Here is an 18834-nt window from a genome sequence, read left to right as displayed (position 1 = left end):
CCTTGCACCCACCAAAATTCCTCACCCCCTAAAAGCATCCACACAACAGACCAAGTAATACTGTCCAACCGCTCACTGATGGTGGTCCTTAAGTTCATTATGAAGTGCAATTATAGCCCTGGGATAAAAACTATTCAGAAAACGTGTGGCCCGAGTTTTAATTGTTCTGTATCTTCTGCCAGAAGGCAGCAGTTCCACAAAGATTGTAAGCAGGATGGGAAGAGTCTCTGAGAATGTTGTGCAACTTTCTCAAACAGTGAGATGTGAAGATGTCGTCCAGGGCTGGTAGCTGGAGCCCAATGATATTCTGGGCAGTTTTAATGATTCCCTGTAGAGCTTTTTTGTCCAATATCTTGTGCAATAACCATTACAATTAATATATATTCATTACTATAATATCAGTACTCGATTATTACTTCATACTACTGTACATAATATATCTAATTATTATAACAATGCCCTTCTTAACATATTTGATTCTTATGGTTATTGCACAAGATATTTGAACCCAGACGACACACTTAAACGAAAATTGGATTGTTTGCATAAAATAAAATTAAAAATTAAAAAAAAAACATCTTTTTGTAGCATGGTGACCAGAATTGGTTGCAGTATTCCAGGTGTGGTCTTACTAAGGCTTTATAAAGTGGCGCTAGTACCAGGGGGGTGGGCTGCTACGGGATCACCCGGGTTTGGCTAACCTCCAAATCCCACCCCTGGCTGGCTCCGTCTACCCCATCCTAACCTCACCCCTCCCAGGAGTCTCCACGCAGCCCATATTGGATGCAAGGTAAGTGCAGTGCTCAGAGGCTCAGGGAGAGGGGAAAATGGGCTTTCCAGAAGGAAACCCCAGAGGACCTCAGGAGCCTGGGGGAGGCCGTTTTCACCCTCCCGGAGGCTCAAGGAAAGCCTCTGGAACCTGGAGAAAACGAAAACACTGCCCTCCCCGGCGTGGTGCAGGAGACCAACTAGGCCACGCCCATCATGGCCACGCCCAGCCAGAAACTGGGCAGAGAACACATTGCTGAAATTTTCGAAGCCCGTCCCTGACTTAGTTCTTCATGTGATCTTGATTTTGCGCCTCTGTTCATACAATAAAAGGTTACCTAGTTCAGCAATGAAATGTCTGCCAGCCATCCACCAAGCTCAGAGAGCACCAAGGATTACACAGAAGATTGGTTGGCCAGGCTTCTAATCAAGAGAATCCATTTTTTGCAGGAAAATGCTGTCTGAATTATTTTCACTGGGATGTTTGTATCACTGCATTTCTTGCTTTCAACTCATTGCGCTGTGTGTCTGGCTATTCCTTTCAAGGTGACAAGGGAGACACCTGTTTTAACTGCATAGGAAGCGGCATCCCAGGCCCCCCAGGGGAAAAAGGCTTTCCTGGGCTCCCTGGCGATCCAGGTATACATTTGTAGCTTGTCTCTCTTTCTGCTTCTTTTTTGTGCCCATTAAGACTTGGCTAACCAACAACTCTGAAGCATTGCATTGTTGGATAGGAAATGAAACAAGCAAACAAAATATATGGTATTTATGTAGTTACTTACCAAGCACATCTATGTTTATATGAAAGTAATCAAAATGTCTTTGAAATCCCCAAGGCATGTCACAACTTTTGAGCACTCCTAATGTTTGGAAATTGAAAGTTGAAAAATTTTGATATGCCCTAAATTGGACACAACATCATCATGAGCCGTCTTGTTCACATACTGCAGAAATTACCACCACTCCATGAAACGTGTGAATGGAGAGAGGGTAAAAATATGAGGAAAAACAAACATTAGTCTAGCCTTTCCCAAATGTGGCTTCTTTCCAGATGTGCAGACTTTCAATTCCTAAAATTGTCAGGGGTGGCTATGCTATTTCGGAGGTTTGAAGTTGGTTCCATATCTGGAGAAAGAGGTTCATGAGGGAAAAAGCTTGGACAATCAATTTGTTGTTCTGGATAGTAAAACATTGTGGGAGAATAAATCACATTTTCCCCACGGATTTGCCCACAAACTCAGCTTCCTCTGTTTGCATTAAATTGAAATGTAAATTGAAGGAGAAATGAATGCCATAATAGTAGCTCATGATAGGATCAAAATATTTGGCATACACTTGTTGGTTTCCATTAACAGAATGTTTTTTTTTAATTGTCCAAGATGTGAGGATATCATCTCCCAGAATGCTTGTTGGGGTATTCTGGGAGTTAAGTTCAATATCAAAGTCAACAAGTTTGAAAAACATTGTGGTCAGTAAATACCTTGCAAGCAATTTGGTAGAGTAGTGTGCTGTTGGATGTGGGCAATGCTTTTGGAAAACCCAGGGGTGGCCAGCTGTGGACCTAGGTTGCCCCTTCTTGCCCTGCAAGCTAACATGGACTCAGTCATGGGCATAATGTCTGTGAAGATTCTCAATCATGCAGGGCAGGATTGTCCCAAAGGCGTTTTTCCAAAAGGCAACTGAACTTGCTTGTGGTTTTTTTTTTCCTTGAAAATGTTTCACTTCTCATCCAAGAAGCGGCTTCAGTTCTTCAGAAGAAGCTGCTGGAATGAGAAACGAAACATTTTCCAGGAAAAAAATAACCCCCTAAAATCCTTTGTGATATGGGGATAATATTTTGTTTCCTGTGCCATTAATCTCTTCTTTCTGTTTGGATCCCAGGGGCTCCAGGTCTTCCTGGGCCGAAAGGTGACAAAGGCATTTCTGGTGTATTTGGAGCTATTGGGCCTCAAGTAAGCACCTTGACTGTTCTTGGCAGAAGGAGGGAGAGCCAGGGGCCAAAGGCCTGCAATCCTAAGGACTAAAATCATTCTTGTTTTGTCCCCAGGGTCCTCCTGGACTTCCAGGTCCTCCTGGACGTCCTGGCACTAAAGGTGATCCAGGTGAAGTGATTGGTTTCCCTCGGATGAAAGGTGAAAAGGGTAATCCAGGTTTCCCGGGTCCTCCAGGGCTGCCCGGTTTAGATGCTTCTCCTGGCAAAGATGGACTCCCGGGTCGTCCTGGACCCAAGGGCGAGCCAGTAAGTCACTGAAGAGGGCATAATTTTTGGAATCCTATGATGATAAGCCTCAATCAGGAATTTCCAAGTCTAATAGCCCGGGAATAACTAGTTGCTGATGGAGGAAATTTATTTAGGAACTGAACTGAAACTGGGTGCCAAATTATATGCAGACACATCCCAGAGTGCCCGTTTTGGGAGCAATTTGCCCCTGAGACCGCTCTAACGGAGTAAGTGTTTCAAGAAGGAGAAGGAGACCATTTCAAGCTTGAAACTTTTGCTGAATTGTCAAAGCAACCTATTTCAAATCCAGAATATGTGCTTTGACATCTTTTCTTCGCTCTTTGGAGCATCCTGCCCTCCAGGGTAAGATTTGCCAACCTCCCATCTTTCTGTAAGAGGCTCTGCAAATTGGCCTTGGGACCCAACGGAGAATTTTGACTCTGGAGGTGGCTGCTGGATTGATAGCAGACTCCACCTCCCCCCTACTCTCTGCTCCCCACACACCCACCTGTTTTAGCAATAGCACTTAGACTTATATACCGCTTCACAGTGCTTTCCAGCCCTCTCTCAGCAGTTTACAGAGTCAGCATTTTGCCCCCAACAATCTGGGTCCTCATTTTACCCACCTCAGAAGGATGGAAGAGCTGAGTCAACCTTGAGCTCTTCAGGATCAAACAGCAAGAATTAGCCTGCAATACTGCATTCTAACCACTGTGCCACATGGCTCTTTACGAGTTTTGCTGTGACTTTACTATCATATTGATGTATTTTCTCTGTTTTCTTTTTCCTTGTCAATTTTATTGTTCTATTTTAATTTCATTTTGTTTAAACTTCCTTTTTATTACATCATTTTGTATGATTGTGAGCCATCTACAATAGCCCCATGGTGAGGGAGGCAGTAAATAAATCCAATCATCATCACAACAATGATTCAAGGGCAAGACATTTGGATGTCAATGACTCCGAGTGTCCTGCCCTTGTTGGAGTGTGATTCTGAGCCGGGAGATTGAGCAGCTGACAGGGAGTGGGAGTGTGGCTCCAGTGGCTGTGGAGGAAACGGGGGGAGGGCTCAGTCCGGCTGGGCATTCAGAGGAAGACCCAGGCCCATCCCCTCGTCATCCTAGGGCACGCAGAGAAGAATTGAGAAGGGAGCAATGTGCCTTGCGAGAGAGAAGAAGGCCCTGATCCCTTTCATTGGTTGCAGCTAGGAGAACAGGATATAAGTGGGGCGTTTGCACACGGCTCCTTACTGGAAGCAAAGCGTGCATTATCTTGGTCGAGCCTTATCTGGGTTTTGGCATCCTCCCAACTGTGGGTACTGCGTTATCCTTTGAAAGTCTGCAATTTATCATTCTGGCCTGCTGTGTTGATGACTTCAGTGTGGCTTACCTTGGTTTTTTTATTTCTAATTATCTTTACTTTGGGTTTGGAGAGCATTTCTGCCCTTCGTAGTCTGTTTTTGGAAGAGCTTGTTATCCAGCTGAGGATAATTAGACATTGGGGCCAAGTTGGAGGCATTAAAGGGAATTTATTCTACTTTTGTGACTTTGTTATTTTTGTGTCGTGCCCCGGGTCATCACACTGAGACTCATTTTCCCTTTGATCACCTGGTTCATTCCTTGCCTAGTAAATGGCATAATCATTTGGTGGGTTGGTGGGTTGCTTTGGTGTCTGTAAAGTGTGTGAACCTAGAAGCAACCAGATCATGGTGAAACCAACCTATGGGTTTTATGATGGCTTAATCCAGACAGTCCTTTTTTGTTGCCCTAGGGTAGCATTGCTTTCAAAGGAGACCGAGGGCTTACTGGAGCGCCAGGTCTTCCTGGATCTGTTGGAGAGCGAGGGCCTCCAGGGCCTCCTGGATTTGGACCACAAGGACCTCCAGGAGAAAAGGGGCTTCAGGGCGTCCCTGGCCGCCCAGGTTCACCAGGTGCTCCAGGTAGGTATCTTCCTCCTAGATGCCTGTTACAAACTGCCTGCTCAGATTGATGAAAGATCATTTGCCTGTGACATTTATTTCTTTAGAAGAGAGGAGTTTGAAGTCCTGTGATCCATCTAACCAGAGGGTCAACAGTGTTTAACTCAGAAAAAATATATAGATGTGGAATATGATGGCTTTGCACTTTGCCAAGGGGTATATGTGAAAGCACAGAAGAGTTTATTATTGCTACCTCTGTACAAAAATCTAGTCACGGTCAAAGCTAAATTGGCACTAGAATTCATGGGAGGCTGGACTTAAATTTTTTGTGACAGCGTACTGCTTCTAAACGGATTATACATTTAACCCCACCTTCCAAGTCAGCCTCGTCTTCTCCTATAGGTTACATTACTAGAGAAAGTGCAAATCCATCCTACCAACAAAAACCATCGGAAGACCAATCTAGAATACAAAATATGGACGGATGGTCCCATTCTGTTTGGGTTTTGTTATGAAATATAACCAGCTTTCCTCTTTCTGTTTTTCTGGTACTTCCAGGGCCCAAAGGCGAACCTGCCCAATCTGTTCCCGAAAAAGGACCTCCAGGGCTTCCAGGACCCCCAGGCAGAAATGGGGAAGATGGTTTTCCAGGTAAAAAGCTGCCATATTTCCTGACAACATAACAAAGTCTGTTTCATTTCTGGAGGAAAGGATTTTAGGTTTAGGTCTTACAACCCACTTCTTCTAACCCCATTTTAATATAATTATGGAAGACCAGGATGTTTGGTGAATTGTTACCCTGGTTGGTTGTATAGTTAGCCAGATTTTTAAACTAGGTTTGGCCTTTTTATCCACCTGTTATTTATTAAACTTGAAGAATGCTTGGCTGCTCACAACAATCCAACAAAGAATTTACAGTAAAAGATAAAAATTGGCAAGCACCATGAAGTGAGGGACCTCCTTCTCCCTCATCAAAGGCCTGGGTGAAAAACAAAGTCTTCTTGGCTCTTCTAAAAATACAGCAAAATGCGGGTCATCTGAATCTGGAAGGGACCTCATTCTAGTGGATAAGCACCGATACCAAGAAGGTGTCAGGTACAAGAAACCAGGAGCCAAGGTGGTTCAAACAGGTCTATTGCATGCTAATGCGCTCTTACAAGAATCGGAACTATTAATGGTCAAAGCAAATTAGCGGTCAATAGGAGTCAACGGAATTCAAGCTGGACTTAAATCTCTTGGCATGAAGGGATTTGAGTCTGATTACACACCTGGTCATCTCCAAAAGAAGGTACACTTCCAAGATCCCGAGAAATGACATTGTTTGATCAAAGGAACCCAGAATTCACCATCAGATCAAATTGGTCAGGCATGTGTTATGGGAGACAGGCTAAGGATAAGTCAAAGAGTAGCCAAGATGCCGCAAGGTAGAAGTTTCTACTTGCTTCATTGTAGGAGACAGAGAAGGCCCATGCAGAGAAAGGAGCCCCAAGACAAAGGTCAATAGAGAACAGAAAGAGAACTTCATAACAAGTATCATAAGAAAGCCAAGAAAGTAAAATAGTGAATTAATGCACAATATCGCAGTGAGTAACCTTGGATAGTACACACTCCGACTTAGGGCAGAGGGTGAGGAAGAGGTTACATTCTCTCCCTGGTCCCCCTTTCCTACTTTGAATTGGGGTCTTTCATGTATGAATTCCTGGCATGTACACTCTGTGCTCAGAAGGGTCTACTGCAAGAGTTTTTCCTCTTATGTCTGCATGCAGGGATAACCGATCGACCCCCAAATATTTTTCACCTTTTCAAGTCTTGGCTGCTGCCAGGTGGATACCTTCAGATCATCTTCCTGAGTTCCTTTTCTGGGTTTTGTGGACAAGTTAAGGCTTTGCCCATCAACAGTTTGTTGGTCAGTAATTAGCAAAGTCAACCGGTCTCTCTTTCTCCTTTCCTGGAAAGTAATGTTCAGTACAGCTGGTGGCTGCAGCACCAAAACGGCTGAGAAATTGTCATTAACTAGAGTTAAGGGTTGAACAGTGGATTTGATGATTGGGATATATTTCTTAACAGGAGAACCTGGTCAGCCTGGACCACCTGGGTTGACAGGAATCCCCGGGCAAAAAGGTGAACCCGGTTTCCCTGGCATTGGACTCCCAGGCCCACCAGGGCCCAAAGGTTGGTCTCATTCGTGTTCTATAAAGGCAGTGTGATGTAGTGGTTGGAGCAGGAGTTGCCAGTGGATGACTGAACTATAGCGCAAGTGCGCTGTAGAAAAAGAAGGGAGGGGAAGGGAAGATTTTATTGATCGGGTTGGAGTTTATTGTCCTTGCCCTGTAATCTTTTTATCTTTTTTTTTAAAGGTTTGCCTGGTTTATCAGGTGAACCTGGACTTCCAGGAAACCCTGGAAGACCGGGAGCTGATGGAGCCCCTGGAGTGCCTGGAGACAAAGGACAGAAGGTCTGTGGAGAAGATTTGCTTGTTTTGCTGTAAAAGACCCTCTTTGTCTTCCACCCCACCTGGTGTGTTCCAGATAGTTGTGCTATGTTGAAGGACTGGAATCCCAACGCATCTGAGGGGCATCAGGTCAGGGAAGGTGAATTGGTTGGTGTAAAGATGGCTTTGGACCTTTCCTAGACCGATCGGGCTTCCTCGTTCAATGAAGGAAATCCAGAATCATTTCTGAGCCAAGAATTAAATCTACAGTGACTTCTAGTACTTGACCCTTAAGATTTTGGTGAAAGGCAAACCTAACCAGAATGTCCTGGTTGCTCTTGTAGAGTTTGCAGGCTTCCTATCTCAAAATAGCAGGAAACCATGGTAAAGTTTTTGGCAACTGTGGGTAAAGAGCGCTTGAAATCTCTCTGGGATCATATGCAGTTCTGAGAACTACGATTGCCTGCTGTGGAACTAACAGATGTTAGGTTTCCCATTTGCCTCTGTTGTGATATATTGATGGGAACTGGGGTGCTTTGTGTACACCCCAGAGATTGGGATGTCAACATTCACTGGCAATCTGAGAAGCAGCAGTAAAGTTTTTACTTAGCTCTTTATTTTTATTTATTTTTCATATTTCTGAACTCCCTTACCTCTCTCAAAGAGGCACTCTAGGTGATATAGAATAAAACATCAGGTAGTCCTCGACTTACAAGAGTTCACTTAGTGACCATTTGAAGTTACAACTGCACTGAAAAAGGTGATTTATGATCATTTTTCACACTTAGGACCGTTGCAGCATTCCCGTGGTGACGTGATTTATATTCGGAGGCTTGGCAACTGACTCACATTTATGACCATCGCAGTATCCCTGGTTGTTAAGTGAATCTGGCTTCCCCCTTGATTATGCTTGTTAGAAGGTCGCAGTGGGGAAGCCAGATTCACTTAACAACCGGGTTACTCATTTAATAACCGCAGGGATTCACTTCACAAACTGTGGCAATATAAGTCGTACAATGGGGCCAAATTCATTTGACAAACTTCTCACTTAGCAACCTAAACGTTGGGCTCAATTGTGGCCCACAGGTTGAGGACTACCTGAATAAAAACAGCATGTAAAGTTAAAATATTAGTTAAGATTTTAGAATTCAAAATTAAGATTTTAATAATTAAACTAATTGTTTATCCACCTATACTTGGCACGTTGAACAAAATAAGCCTTGTGCTAAGCGGTTGTTGCCACGTTGTGGACATGTGGTGTGATCACTGAGCCCGCCAACCAAAGTTGTTTACACGCTCCTTTTTTGTAAGCAAGGCGGTCAAGTGCAACAGTAGGAAGCGCAGGATGGGCTGCAGAGTTGAGAAACAACTATCCTGGACTAACTTTTTGCTTTCTGGCATTTCAGGGAGAGCGAGGACATGGCATTCCAGGACCCAAAGGGCCAGCTGGCCCACCGGGTTTCAAAGGAGCACAAGGTGCCAAAGGTGTGCCTGGCTTCCCAGGAAACCCCGGCTCCCCAGGACGGGCAGGATTTGATGGCTCTCCTGGAGCTAAAGGTACAGGAGCGGGCTACTTGCGGGTGGCACCGGTCAATGCAGAGGAGTCTGACTTAAATGCAGGGATTGGGTTTAAGGCTTTACTTCTGGTTTTCCATGCTTGTAGACTGGTTTTGCATCTTGTTGGACCCATACAGGATCAGATCGGATCAGGGCCAATAGGAGTTCAGCATGACCGCTGAATCAACAAAACTTGATTTTCAGTTGACTGGATCTCCAGGATTGGAAGCATCACTGATGTTCTTCTCATATTTTGTTCTAGCTAGAACCTATTTTCATGGCTGTGGAGAAGTATTAAAATGGGGAAGGGTAACATAGACTTGTAAAATTAATGTTATAAGGAGTGTAAAGAAAGAAAGATTTTAAAACAGTACTATTCCTTTAAGACAACATATTTGTTTTCCTTTGATTTACACTCTACTCTTAATGGTTTCGTGGATAGGGCCAGGTGGATTTTTTGATAATAGTGCTTCCATTATCTTCATGACCTCCTCCTGACATGGTTTGCCTTAGAGCCTATCCTACCAAGGCTCATTCTGTTTAATTTTGATTCCAGACAAGAGTATCAGTTTCTAAGTAGAGCAAACTATGTCCTCCAGATGTCACTGGAATATAGCTGTCAAATATGACTGTTGACCATACCTGTTGATGAGAATAGAACTCCAGGAAGGAGATTGAATCAAAAAATGGGATTCCTTCTCTAAATGTACAACCATTGCTAGGCCTAGAAGTGTGATTCTACCTATCATCCATCTATATCATCTATCTATCTATGGTATTTGTCTGTCTGTCTGTCTGTCTGTCATCTGTCTATCTATCTATATATCTTATCCATCTATCTATCTATCTATCTATCTATCTATCTATCTATCTATCTATCTGCATCTTCATCATCCGTCTATCCGTCTATCCGTCTATCCATCTATCCATCCATCCATCCATCCATCTATCTATCTATCTATCTATCTATCTATCTATCTATCTATCTATCTATCTATCTATCTATCTAATCCATCTTGTTTATCTATCTGTCTGCCTGCCTGCCATCCATCCATCCATCCATCCATCTATATTTGCAGATGTAAGTCTGGACTGGTCAGCTAACATAGCTTAAAAAACAAGATAAATATGAAACATGAAACAACACAACACAATTAAAAAAAAAGCATCAAACCAAGGCCAAATATGGACGTGTTTAGAATCTGAATCCATTTTCCAGCTCATCCAACATCCTAACCCAGTGCAACACCATGCCCCCCCCCACCCCCCGACTCTTGAAGGTGGTCCAGAAGGATGCTATGGTCAATGTTCTCAAGAGTACCCTGGTTAACCATAGCCACTCTACTGCCTTCTTTGGAGTCATGGCTGGTGTCTCACTGAAGATCCGGGTAGGTGCATTTCTGAAAGAGAAAACATTCCCTTCTTCTCCTGGCCAGCCAGTTTTCAATAATAAAAGAATTATTGAATAGAATCAACAATGGATAGGGAATTTTATCCTCCCAGCTGCTGCAAAGGTACTTAAGAGTTCATTGAATGTTGGGACATGCATATTCCAGTATGTTATTTCTGAGAACATATGTGGCTTTTGAAATATTTAGTTTCTTGGAATCTTCTTCTTAGGTGATCCAGGACCACGTGGCCAGCCTGGGCTGGTTGGACCTCCAGGGATTCCAGGAACTGGTGTCCAAGGACCACCTGGTCCACCTGGTCCTCCAGGACCAGCAGGATCACCAGGTAAGGGTCGAAGTAACCAATCAGTAAGTGAGACAATTGGAATTAGAACTGTCAGCATGAGTTCCTGAAAGGGAATTCTTATCTAGGACAGTCTTCCCCAACCTGGCACTCTCCAACTCTTTGGGCAACTTCTGCTCCCAGATGGAAATATAGCCTTGGAAAAGCCTATACCCAGCCGGGAATTATGGGAATTATAGTCCCAACACATCTGGAAAAAGTTGGATTGAGAAAGTCTGGCTTTAGATGAAATGAATTCAGTGTTTTAGGGTCCTGCTTTTGAGTTGCTTTTCATAAAGTTCAGCTGAGCTAAATAAATTGGATAATTAATGTTTAAATGTTAAATCAATCCCAAATAAACTAAGGAGGATAAAATATGCCATTGATGCATAGCTCATCCTCCATGGATATTGACTTATGACCACAATTGAGCCCAATCTGTTAAGTGTGTTTTGGCCCATTTTATGATCTTTCTTGCCACGGTTGTTAAGTGAATCACTGCAGATGATAAGTTAGTAACCCAGTTGTTAAGTGAATGTGGCTTCCCCATCAGTTTTGCTTGTCAGAAGGTCACAAAAGTGGCTTTGGGACACAATGGTCATAAATGTGAACCAGTTGCCAAACATCTGAATTTTGATCATGGGGATGGTGCAAAGGTTGTCACTGAAAAATGGTCATAAGTCACTTTTTTCAGTGCTGTTGTAACTTTGGTCGCTAACTGAACTGTTGCAAATCAAGGACTATCTGTAATATGAAAAAAATCCTTGTTCAAATGACCAGTAGCTCCAGGGTAACCCAAAAAAGTTTTTCATTAGATATATGGAAGTCTGCAAAAGATATAAATGATTTTAAGTCGAGAATTATCTGTACTTAGATCTAGCTATTGTTTTTCTATGAATACAATTTTGCTTCACTTGAAGAGTATATTAGAAGTTAATGTTAACTGATATTGTAAGTCTCTAAGAATTATATGATAGGAACTTTACTCTGGTCTAAGAATAGGTTGTATTTAAGAGGATGTTAATTTGAGAAACATTGAATCCTAAAACCCTTAGCCACAGTAGTAGCATTATCAGGTAAATTGCACCAACATCTCTTCTCTATTAACTTCAGTGTATTTTGGTTCTTCTTGTACACCATGCATGATTTTTAAAGCACAGGTTCATTTTAAACCACGATTCTGCAAACTGTGAGCTCCCCATTTCTATTTCTTTCAAGAAAAACCTGTGCCTGGAAATTCAAGATTCACTGCATGTTCACAACTACGTGGCAAAGTACACCCCCCCCAACACTGTGCATCTCTTTCCTTTGGTATTATATCCATTTTATTGCTCTATTTTAAAAAGACCACAAAAGAAAATATCTTTCATTTCTGAACTATGGAGTGAAGAGATTTTAAAAAGAGTTACTAATGTCTGTGAAACTGTTTGCTATGTCAATGGATCATTCATCATACCTGGCCTTCACCGCATGTTCGTTGAGTCAGACCTGACAATGTAGCGTCTGTGGCACTTCCTAAATGAAACCTGAAGCCTTCAAAGAGCACCAGACTCACAGTGCTTTAATGATATGGTATAGGATCTCCTCTTTGAGCCTGGATTTGGATTAGATGTTCTGTTACTGCTGTTCTGATTCTTGCAAAAGATGGTGGCAATATTTTAGATGAGAACATAAGAGATCTTAAGGATGTTGTTATAGCTATCTGGGGATATGTTTGACATTTTAATCATTTGGCACGTGAGATTGCATGATGACATCCAAAAATAGTTCCACATTGTGTGGTTGGCAGTTTTCGTATTTAGAAAAGGTTCCGTTATTCCAGTTGAATTTGAATCCCGTACATATGGACATGCAGCTTTCTTGATAACAGTAGAAATTATTTTACTAAGAAAGGAGAACGTGTCTCAGAGTCGGTTGCACTCAGGTAGTGCCGGCATGTTCACTCCTAATAAATCTTGGTGTTTTTTTTTTTTTTAACTCTGCGGAGATGTGGCTAGAGACTCATGGTTTGTATGGGGGTGGACGCCGGAGCCCTGACAATGTGTAGCTTAGGGTTGAAATGAGGGGGATCCTTGGTGCTTGCTTGTTTTCTGGCAGACGTTTCATTAGCCAAACTAGGTAACATCATCAGGCTAGCCACTGTGCAGACTGATATTTAGAGTAGTTCCCTGATCCATAATCTTGTGGGTCTCTGCTGCTCTTCAGATCTTCTCAAGGTTTTCTCTGAGGACTGGAAATGGGTCTCTTAGGATTGTCCTCCCCTCTCTACATTTATGCATTCAAGCACTTCAAGTGAATCACTGCATGTAGCACAGCCATTAACGGAGATGCAGCCACAATCTGTATCCTCTCACTTGAACTACCACTCGCCTGTTTGTCTAGCACTGGACCTGGTCCACCAAGTCATTGCGGATGAGTTTTTATTCTACACGTATTTATTTTTTTCCCCCCACGGGATCACTGTTTCTGCGTATCTCAAATATCTGTATCGTTGGGTATTATTTACCTGTCTCTTCTCCTCTTGTGGAAATCAGTGCCTGGCTAAAACTTAACTAACCATATCAACCTGCATGAATTTCATCTGTCACTGTAATGTCATCTCATCCTTTTCTTCTAAAATTTAGCGTTTCCTGCTGTTAACATAAGATAGCAGTGATGCAATTTTTGGTAGCTTAAACCTTGGAACATCTTTCTTGTGTAATGTTTTCCTTGATGGGTATTAGCGCCATGTAATTATGGGTGGGTTTTTTTTGGAGAAGTTTTGTTTTAAAAGGGAGAGGAGGGGATCCTTCCAAATATTAAAAATAAACCACAAAAAAATATTACTGAGCAGTATAACCACTGCTTCACCTCCCTCACTTTGGAGCTTCCAGAAATAATTGAATGGAAACTTCCAAAGTCCCAACCAATATAACCAGTGGCTAGGGATGATGAGGTCATAGGCCATCATCTTTAGAGTGGCTACCCTATTACTGAAGTCAAAAAAATAAGGGAATTTGTATTTAATATCATTAATAAGAGGCCATTTTAGGAATGTCTATATTTAATTCTGTTTTCTAATCCAGTGATTATGGCCCACTGGAAAACATTACCATGATGTCCATTCCACTTTCTTTGGTGTAAGTGTTCTATTTCCCTCTTGAAGGAGATAACACAAACTAGAATCCACAATAAGCCATTCACTCAATGGTGGCTCTGTCAAGTTGGTTGATCTACTCTTTTGAATAGATCAACCTTTCTAGCATATGTATTGAGCTTAGTTCCCAGTCCTCTGTGGAACCTCCCAAGGTCATGGTTGCCTGGTTGATGGGAGCTGTAGTCCAGCACAAATTGAGAAAGATTTGTGTAGGTTTTGTTCAAACATCTGTGTATTAACCTTTGTATCCTAACCCTAACGGCATTCTTCCAAATTTTTGCTGTGTTTCAACTTCCTGATGAATTCTTTCCATGATGACTTTTCAACTTCTCAGGCCAACCAGGTACAGTGGTTTCTCCATCTAAGGTCCTTTTTGCTTGCTTGTTTTCCTCTGCTACTTAAATGTATTTATTTATTTTCTATTTACTTTTCTTTTTAAAGTACATCTATATAAAAAGCTATCTCTGAGGAATTGATTTTCATTTCTTGGGAGGGATTCTTGACATATCAAGGTCTCAAGGGAATGTGGGGTGGGGGTCTCAAAAAGGTCATTTCCTCTTCAAAAAGGTAGGGAAGGGAAGAGAAGAACTGAGAAGCTGAAATCCAGAACTAGGAATGAAGAAGTCTATACTTTTGAAAAGCAACAGCCAATTTGGAGTTGAAAATAAATTGGGTTTATTAAAATGGCAATCTTAAAGGAAAGCAATCCTGACTGTTCTTGGAAGGACAAATATTGAATCTAAGCTCAAATACTTTGGCCATCTAAGGAGAAGAGAGGATTTCTTAGAGAAGACAATGATGCTGGGAAAGGCTGAAGGCAAAAGGAGAAGAGGACAGCAGAGGAGGAGATGGTAGACGGTGTCATGGACACAACAAATATGAAGTTGGGCAAACTCCAAGAGACAGAAGGACAGGGGAGCCTGGGATGCTGTGGTCCATGGAGTTGAGAAGAGTTGAACATGACTTAATGACTGAACAACACTAAAAATTACAAATTGATTTTTTTCTGTTTTAGTTTGGAGTTTTTGATCATTTTAAGTCTTTTAAGGAAATTATTGGAGGCAGGTAGTTTGAAGGGGGATGTGAAAGTTTTGTTTTTCAAATAGGGGTGTAGATTTTAAAAAGTAGAGGAACACTGCTTTGTATGAACCTTCAATCAAAAAGGATGGTAAAATCCAAGAAACAAGAAAGTCTTTTCAGAAGTTGCTATTCATAAGCTTTAAGAGAACTCATAAAATACACAAAGTTGTTTGATTTGTTTTGAAGTTGGAATTATAATGAGAGAGAATTGTTAGCAACTGGACATTTTAGTCTTTTTATAAGATTTCAACTTAGAGCAGATAGTCTTGACTCCTGTCTTTGGAAGTATATTTACTCAATCTATCTTTTTGCAGCATTGATGTCTGGTGGTTGGCCAAGCTAGTAAGAATTCTGATCCAACATGTAGTAATGTACAAAGCCATGTGCAAACTCAAAATATTTCAGCCTTGAGCTGGCCTGTTTTGATAGTTTCCAATTCAAAATTAGTTTCAGCATAAAAAACATCTAGTAGCTAGTGCATCTGAATATTTTTGATAAAAGGAGAAGAATTCCTCATGAGCTGAGAACTGGGCCTTTGAAGGCCAAACATTTCTAGACTGAAACTTTGTGTATCCTTCTAATCTAAATGGATATACAGGACCAATTTCTCAGTAAGGTTTTGTTCAGAGGTGGTATTCAGCAGGTTCTGACCAGTTCTGGAGAACTGGTAGCGGAAATTTTGAGTAGTTCAGAGAACCGGCAAATACAACCTCTGACTGGCTCCGCCCCCAACTATTCTCTGCCTCCTGAGTCCCAGTTGATTGGCTGGGTCTTCTTTTGTTGCCCTGCACAGGAGAACGGAGCTGGAAAGCAGGTTAGTGAGGTGGAGAGGGAATGGGATTTTGCAGTAACCTTCCAGCCAGGAATGGGGAAGGAGTGGAGATTTTACAGTATCCATCCCCTGGAGTGGGGTAAGAATGGAGATTTTGCAGTGTCCTTCCCCTGCCTCACTCACCAAGTCACACCCACAGAACCGGTAGTAAAAAAATTTGAATCCCACCACTGGTTTTGTTTCTTAATAGAAATACTTGGTTCTCTGTAAAACAGGTCAGATTGGTTGCAAATAGATGTAGAATAAATCTGAAACTGACTTGCAAGGAGGAAAAGTTTTTGTTGAAGCAATATGTTTGTCAGTGGTTGGATAATATCTGTTTCTGCTGTCCACATTTTAAATTTCTTTAATTAGTTTTGTTTTGTTCTTGTAAAATCTCATTTTTTTCCCTTGGAGTCTGTATTTTAATTTTCTGTATTGAAAAAAATCTAAAAATTAAATTAAAAAACATTTGGTTCTGAAACCAAGGTTCTGAGCGAAGGTCTAATTAGAAAGGCAGTGTCAGTTTTTCAGCTGTGCTTGTCCCACCAAAAGCAAAAGACAATTCTCACTGTCTTTTCTCAAAACATGTAGAGTTTAGTTGAATTTGTAAGGAGTAAGTGGCAAATTTCCAAGGAGCTGGTGAGTAAGTGCAGTTTTCTTCACAGTATCTTGTTTTATAAAATAGATTATTCATGTAAGGCATTTATAATATTTTTCTTAGCATAGTACTAGGGAAAACTGCAGATTAAATCAAAACAATAAGACTAATATTGTCTGGTTTGTAGAACTAGTGTTGTCTGGTTTATCTTGGTTAGATCAACAGCCCAGCTGGAATATAGAGTCAGTAGAGAGAAAAGTGAATTTCCAGATATTTTTGCAGACATTTCCAACCACTAATAATGCAGTTAAAATGCCTCAGAGAATCATTTCCCCAATTTCTACATATTAACAAGAATTAATCTGTTGATCACTTATAAAGTCTGTTCTCTAGGGTAGGTTTACATTGATTTTTCTGTGTTCCATATTTTCAAAACTAAATTCCAAGGGTTCGGTCAAAAAAATGGGTTTTCCCTAAAATCTGCTGAGCTGTAGGTTTGGTTGAATTGAGGCTATGGGAGCCCATCTTAAAACCAGAATTATTTATGCACAATGTGCAACCACTGTACCCATTCCTGTTTCTTATGTGTAGGCAAAGGACCCCAGCCTGGTATACTTTACAGGTTTGGATCTTAATTCCCAGAATTCTCAGCAATAACCATATTCCAAAGTATAGGCTTGATGTAGGTGGTAATCTACTTCAGTCTGGCAAGATTCTGTCTATAGGTGTGGAAACAATATAGAAATCTGCTCAGAAGAGTCACCGTGTGTTTTCTCTTGGTTGGAGAGGGAATCTGACACCAGGTTTGCTGAGGAATTCTAGGAGTTAAAACCTAAATTCCTGCAAAGCATGAAGGTGAGGGAAGGATAAACTAACAACTGATTTAGGAAAAAACTATAATTAAAGGATTGTATTCTGACAACTTCTCTTAGGATTTCAAGGCATCCCTGGAGAGAAAGGAGATCCTGGGCAACCAGGATTTGATGTTCCCGGCCCTCCAGGTGATAGGGGCAACCCAGGTTTTCCTGGACCACCTGGGCTTCCAGGTGGACCAGGTTCCCCTGGTTCTCCAGGACAAGATGGAACTCCAGGCACACCAGGTAAATATATTTGATGCTTATTCTGGTTCTGTAGAAGGGAGGTGCTTTCATTTTACAATACTGTCTGATAATTGCATAGATATAAAGTTAATAAAGAGGTGTCTCAATGAATGAAAAACAGTAGGGAGATGTCCATCAGCAATCAAAACATTGACTTGCTTCAAAGGTGATGAGCTGAGAACATTTCAAGGTTTCTTACAGCCTGGAAGCCCTCAAAGAATTAAAAGCTTTCCAATTATATTCAGTTATGCTACTCCCGTTGAAGCAAGAGAGTTGTTGTGGATGGAGAGTTGAATCCTTTCTGATCTCTGCTGCAGAGTAAGCAGTATGGCCCTCCCATGTGCTCACAATGCTCCTCAGAGGGAGGGCTGTCCCAAATTAAACAGGATCACTAAACAGAAAAATGGGAATTATTTGAGCACAGCGAGAGGGCATCCGGTCCTCAATTTGGCAGCTTTTAGAGGTGTGCACTTCGCCTTCCAGAATTCTGAAAGTTGAAAGCTTCCAAAGTTGAGTGATGTTGAGTTGGAGAATAGAATTAGAATTAGAATTAGAAAGAATGGAATGGAATGGAATGGAATGGAATAGAATAGAATAGAATAGAATAGAATAGAATAGAATAGAATAGAATAGAATAGAATAGAATAGAATAGAATGTAGAGGAGAGAACAGAATAGAATAGAATAGAATTAGAATAGAATAGAATAGAATAGAATAGAATAGAATAGAATAGAATAGAATAGAATGTAGAGGAGAATAGAATAGAATAGAATAGAATAGAATAGAATAGAATAGAATAGAATAGAATAGAATAGAATAGAATAGAATTCTTTATTGGCCAAGTGTGATTGGACACACAAGGAATTTGGCTTGGTGCAAATGCTCCCAGTGCTTTGCCATTGTGAAAAAAATCAGGTTGAAATTTCAGGATGAAAGTTGATGGAAGTAAACTTTGGGAAAGTTGGTGATTTTACAGCTCCAAATAAAAGCGGCCTCTGCTGTTTTTGCAGGAGGCAAAGGCGATATGGGAGTGATGGGGGCACCTGGTCCTCCGGGAACACCTGGATCTCCTGGCAGAAATGGGTTCCCTGGGTCCAAAGGTAAGAGAGATCTTGTTTTCCATCCCTAGAATTTAGAAATAATCCTTTAAACTCTGTTAAAGTGCAAGTCTATTTTGGTATATTGCCTCTAGATAAAGAAATTCAGATTTCAGAGGCATCCTGCAGGTTTTTCAAGACAAGGTGTTGCCGATAGGTGCTTCTCTTCACATCCATGCATATTTCTATATCCTTTTCATTCAAAACAATAATAGAAGTCTAGTGTGCTGCAAAGCCAAATTCCCCTTCCATCACATCCACATTTTACCCAAGAACACTGCATTAAGAGGCCCTGTATATATTATTTTTTTGAAAATAAACATGGTACCAACGTGCAACTTAGTGCTTTGTAGCCACTTCCAAACCCAATAAAACAAAGACAT

General features: G+C 41.4%; 1 protein-coding gene across 1 annotated transcript in view; it reads left to right on the top strand.

The window, feature by feature from the left end:
* COL4A5 (collagen type IV alpha 5 chain) overlaps positions 1–18834 on the top strand; it is a 118724-nt gene that overhangs the window by 66700 nt on the left and 33190 nt on the right. The window contains exons 22-32 of the mRNA XM_087940929.1: positions 1315–1407; positions 2650–2720; positions 2816–3007; positions 4760–4928; positions 5466–5558; positions 6975–7079; positions 7265–7362; positions 8745–8895; positions 10516–10629; positions 17187–17354; positions 18365–18454. Coding sequence (XP_087797055.1) covers positions 1315–1407; positions 2650–2720; positions 2816–3007; positions 4760–4928; positions 5466–5558; positions 6975–7079; positions 7265–7362; positions 8745–8895; positions 10516–10629; positions 17187–17354; positions 18365–18454 — 1344 coding nt within the window. The remainder of the gene's footprint in view (positions 1–1314; positions 1408–2649; positions 2721–2815; positions 3008–4759; positions 4929–5465; positions 5559–6974; positions 7080–7264; positions 7363–8744; positions 8896–10515; positions 10630–17186; positions 17355–18364; positions 18455–18834) is intronic.

This window comes from Pseudonaja textilis, chromosome 12 (assembly GCF_049901715.1).
Source record: "Pseudonaja textilis isolate UNSWEBS1 chromosome 12, rPseTex1.2, whole genome shotgun sequence".
Lineage (NCBI taxonomy): Eukaryota > Metazoa > Chordata > Lepidosauria > Squamata > Elapidae > Pseudonaja > Pseudonaja textilis.
The sequence above is the reverse complement of the archived record's forward strand: the minus strand, read 5'-3'. Positions and strand labels throughout refer to the sequence as shown.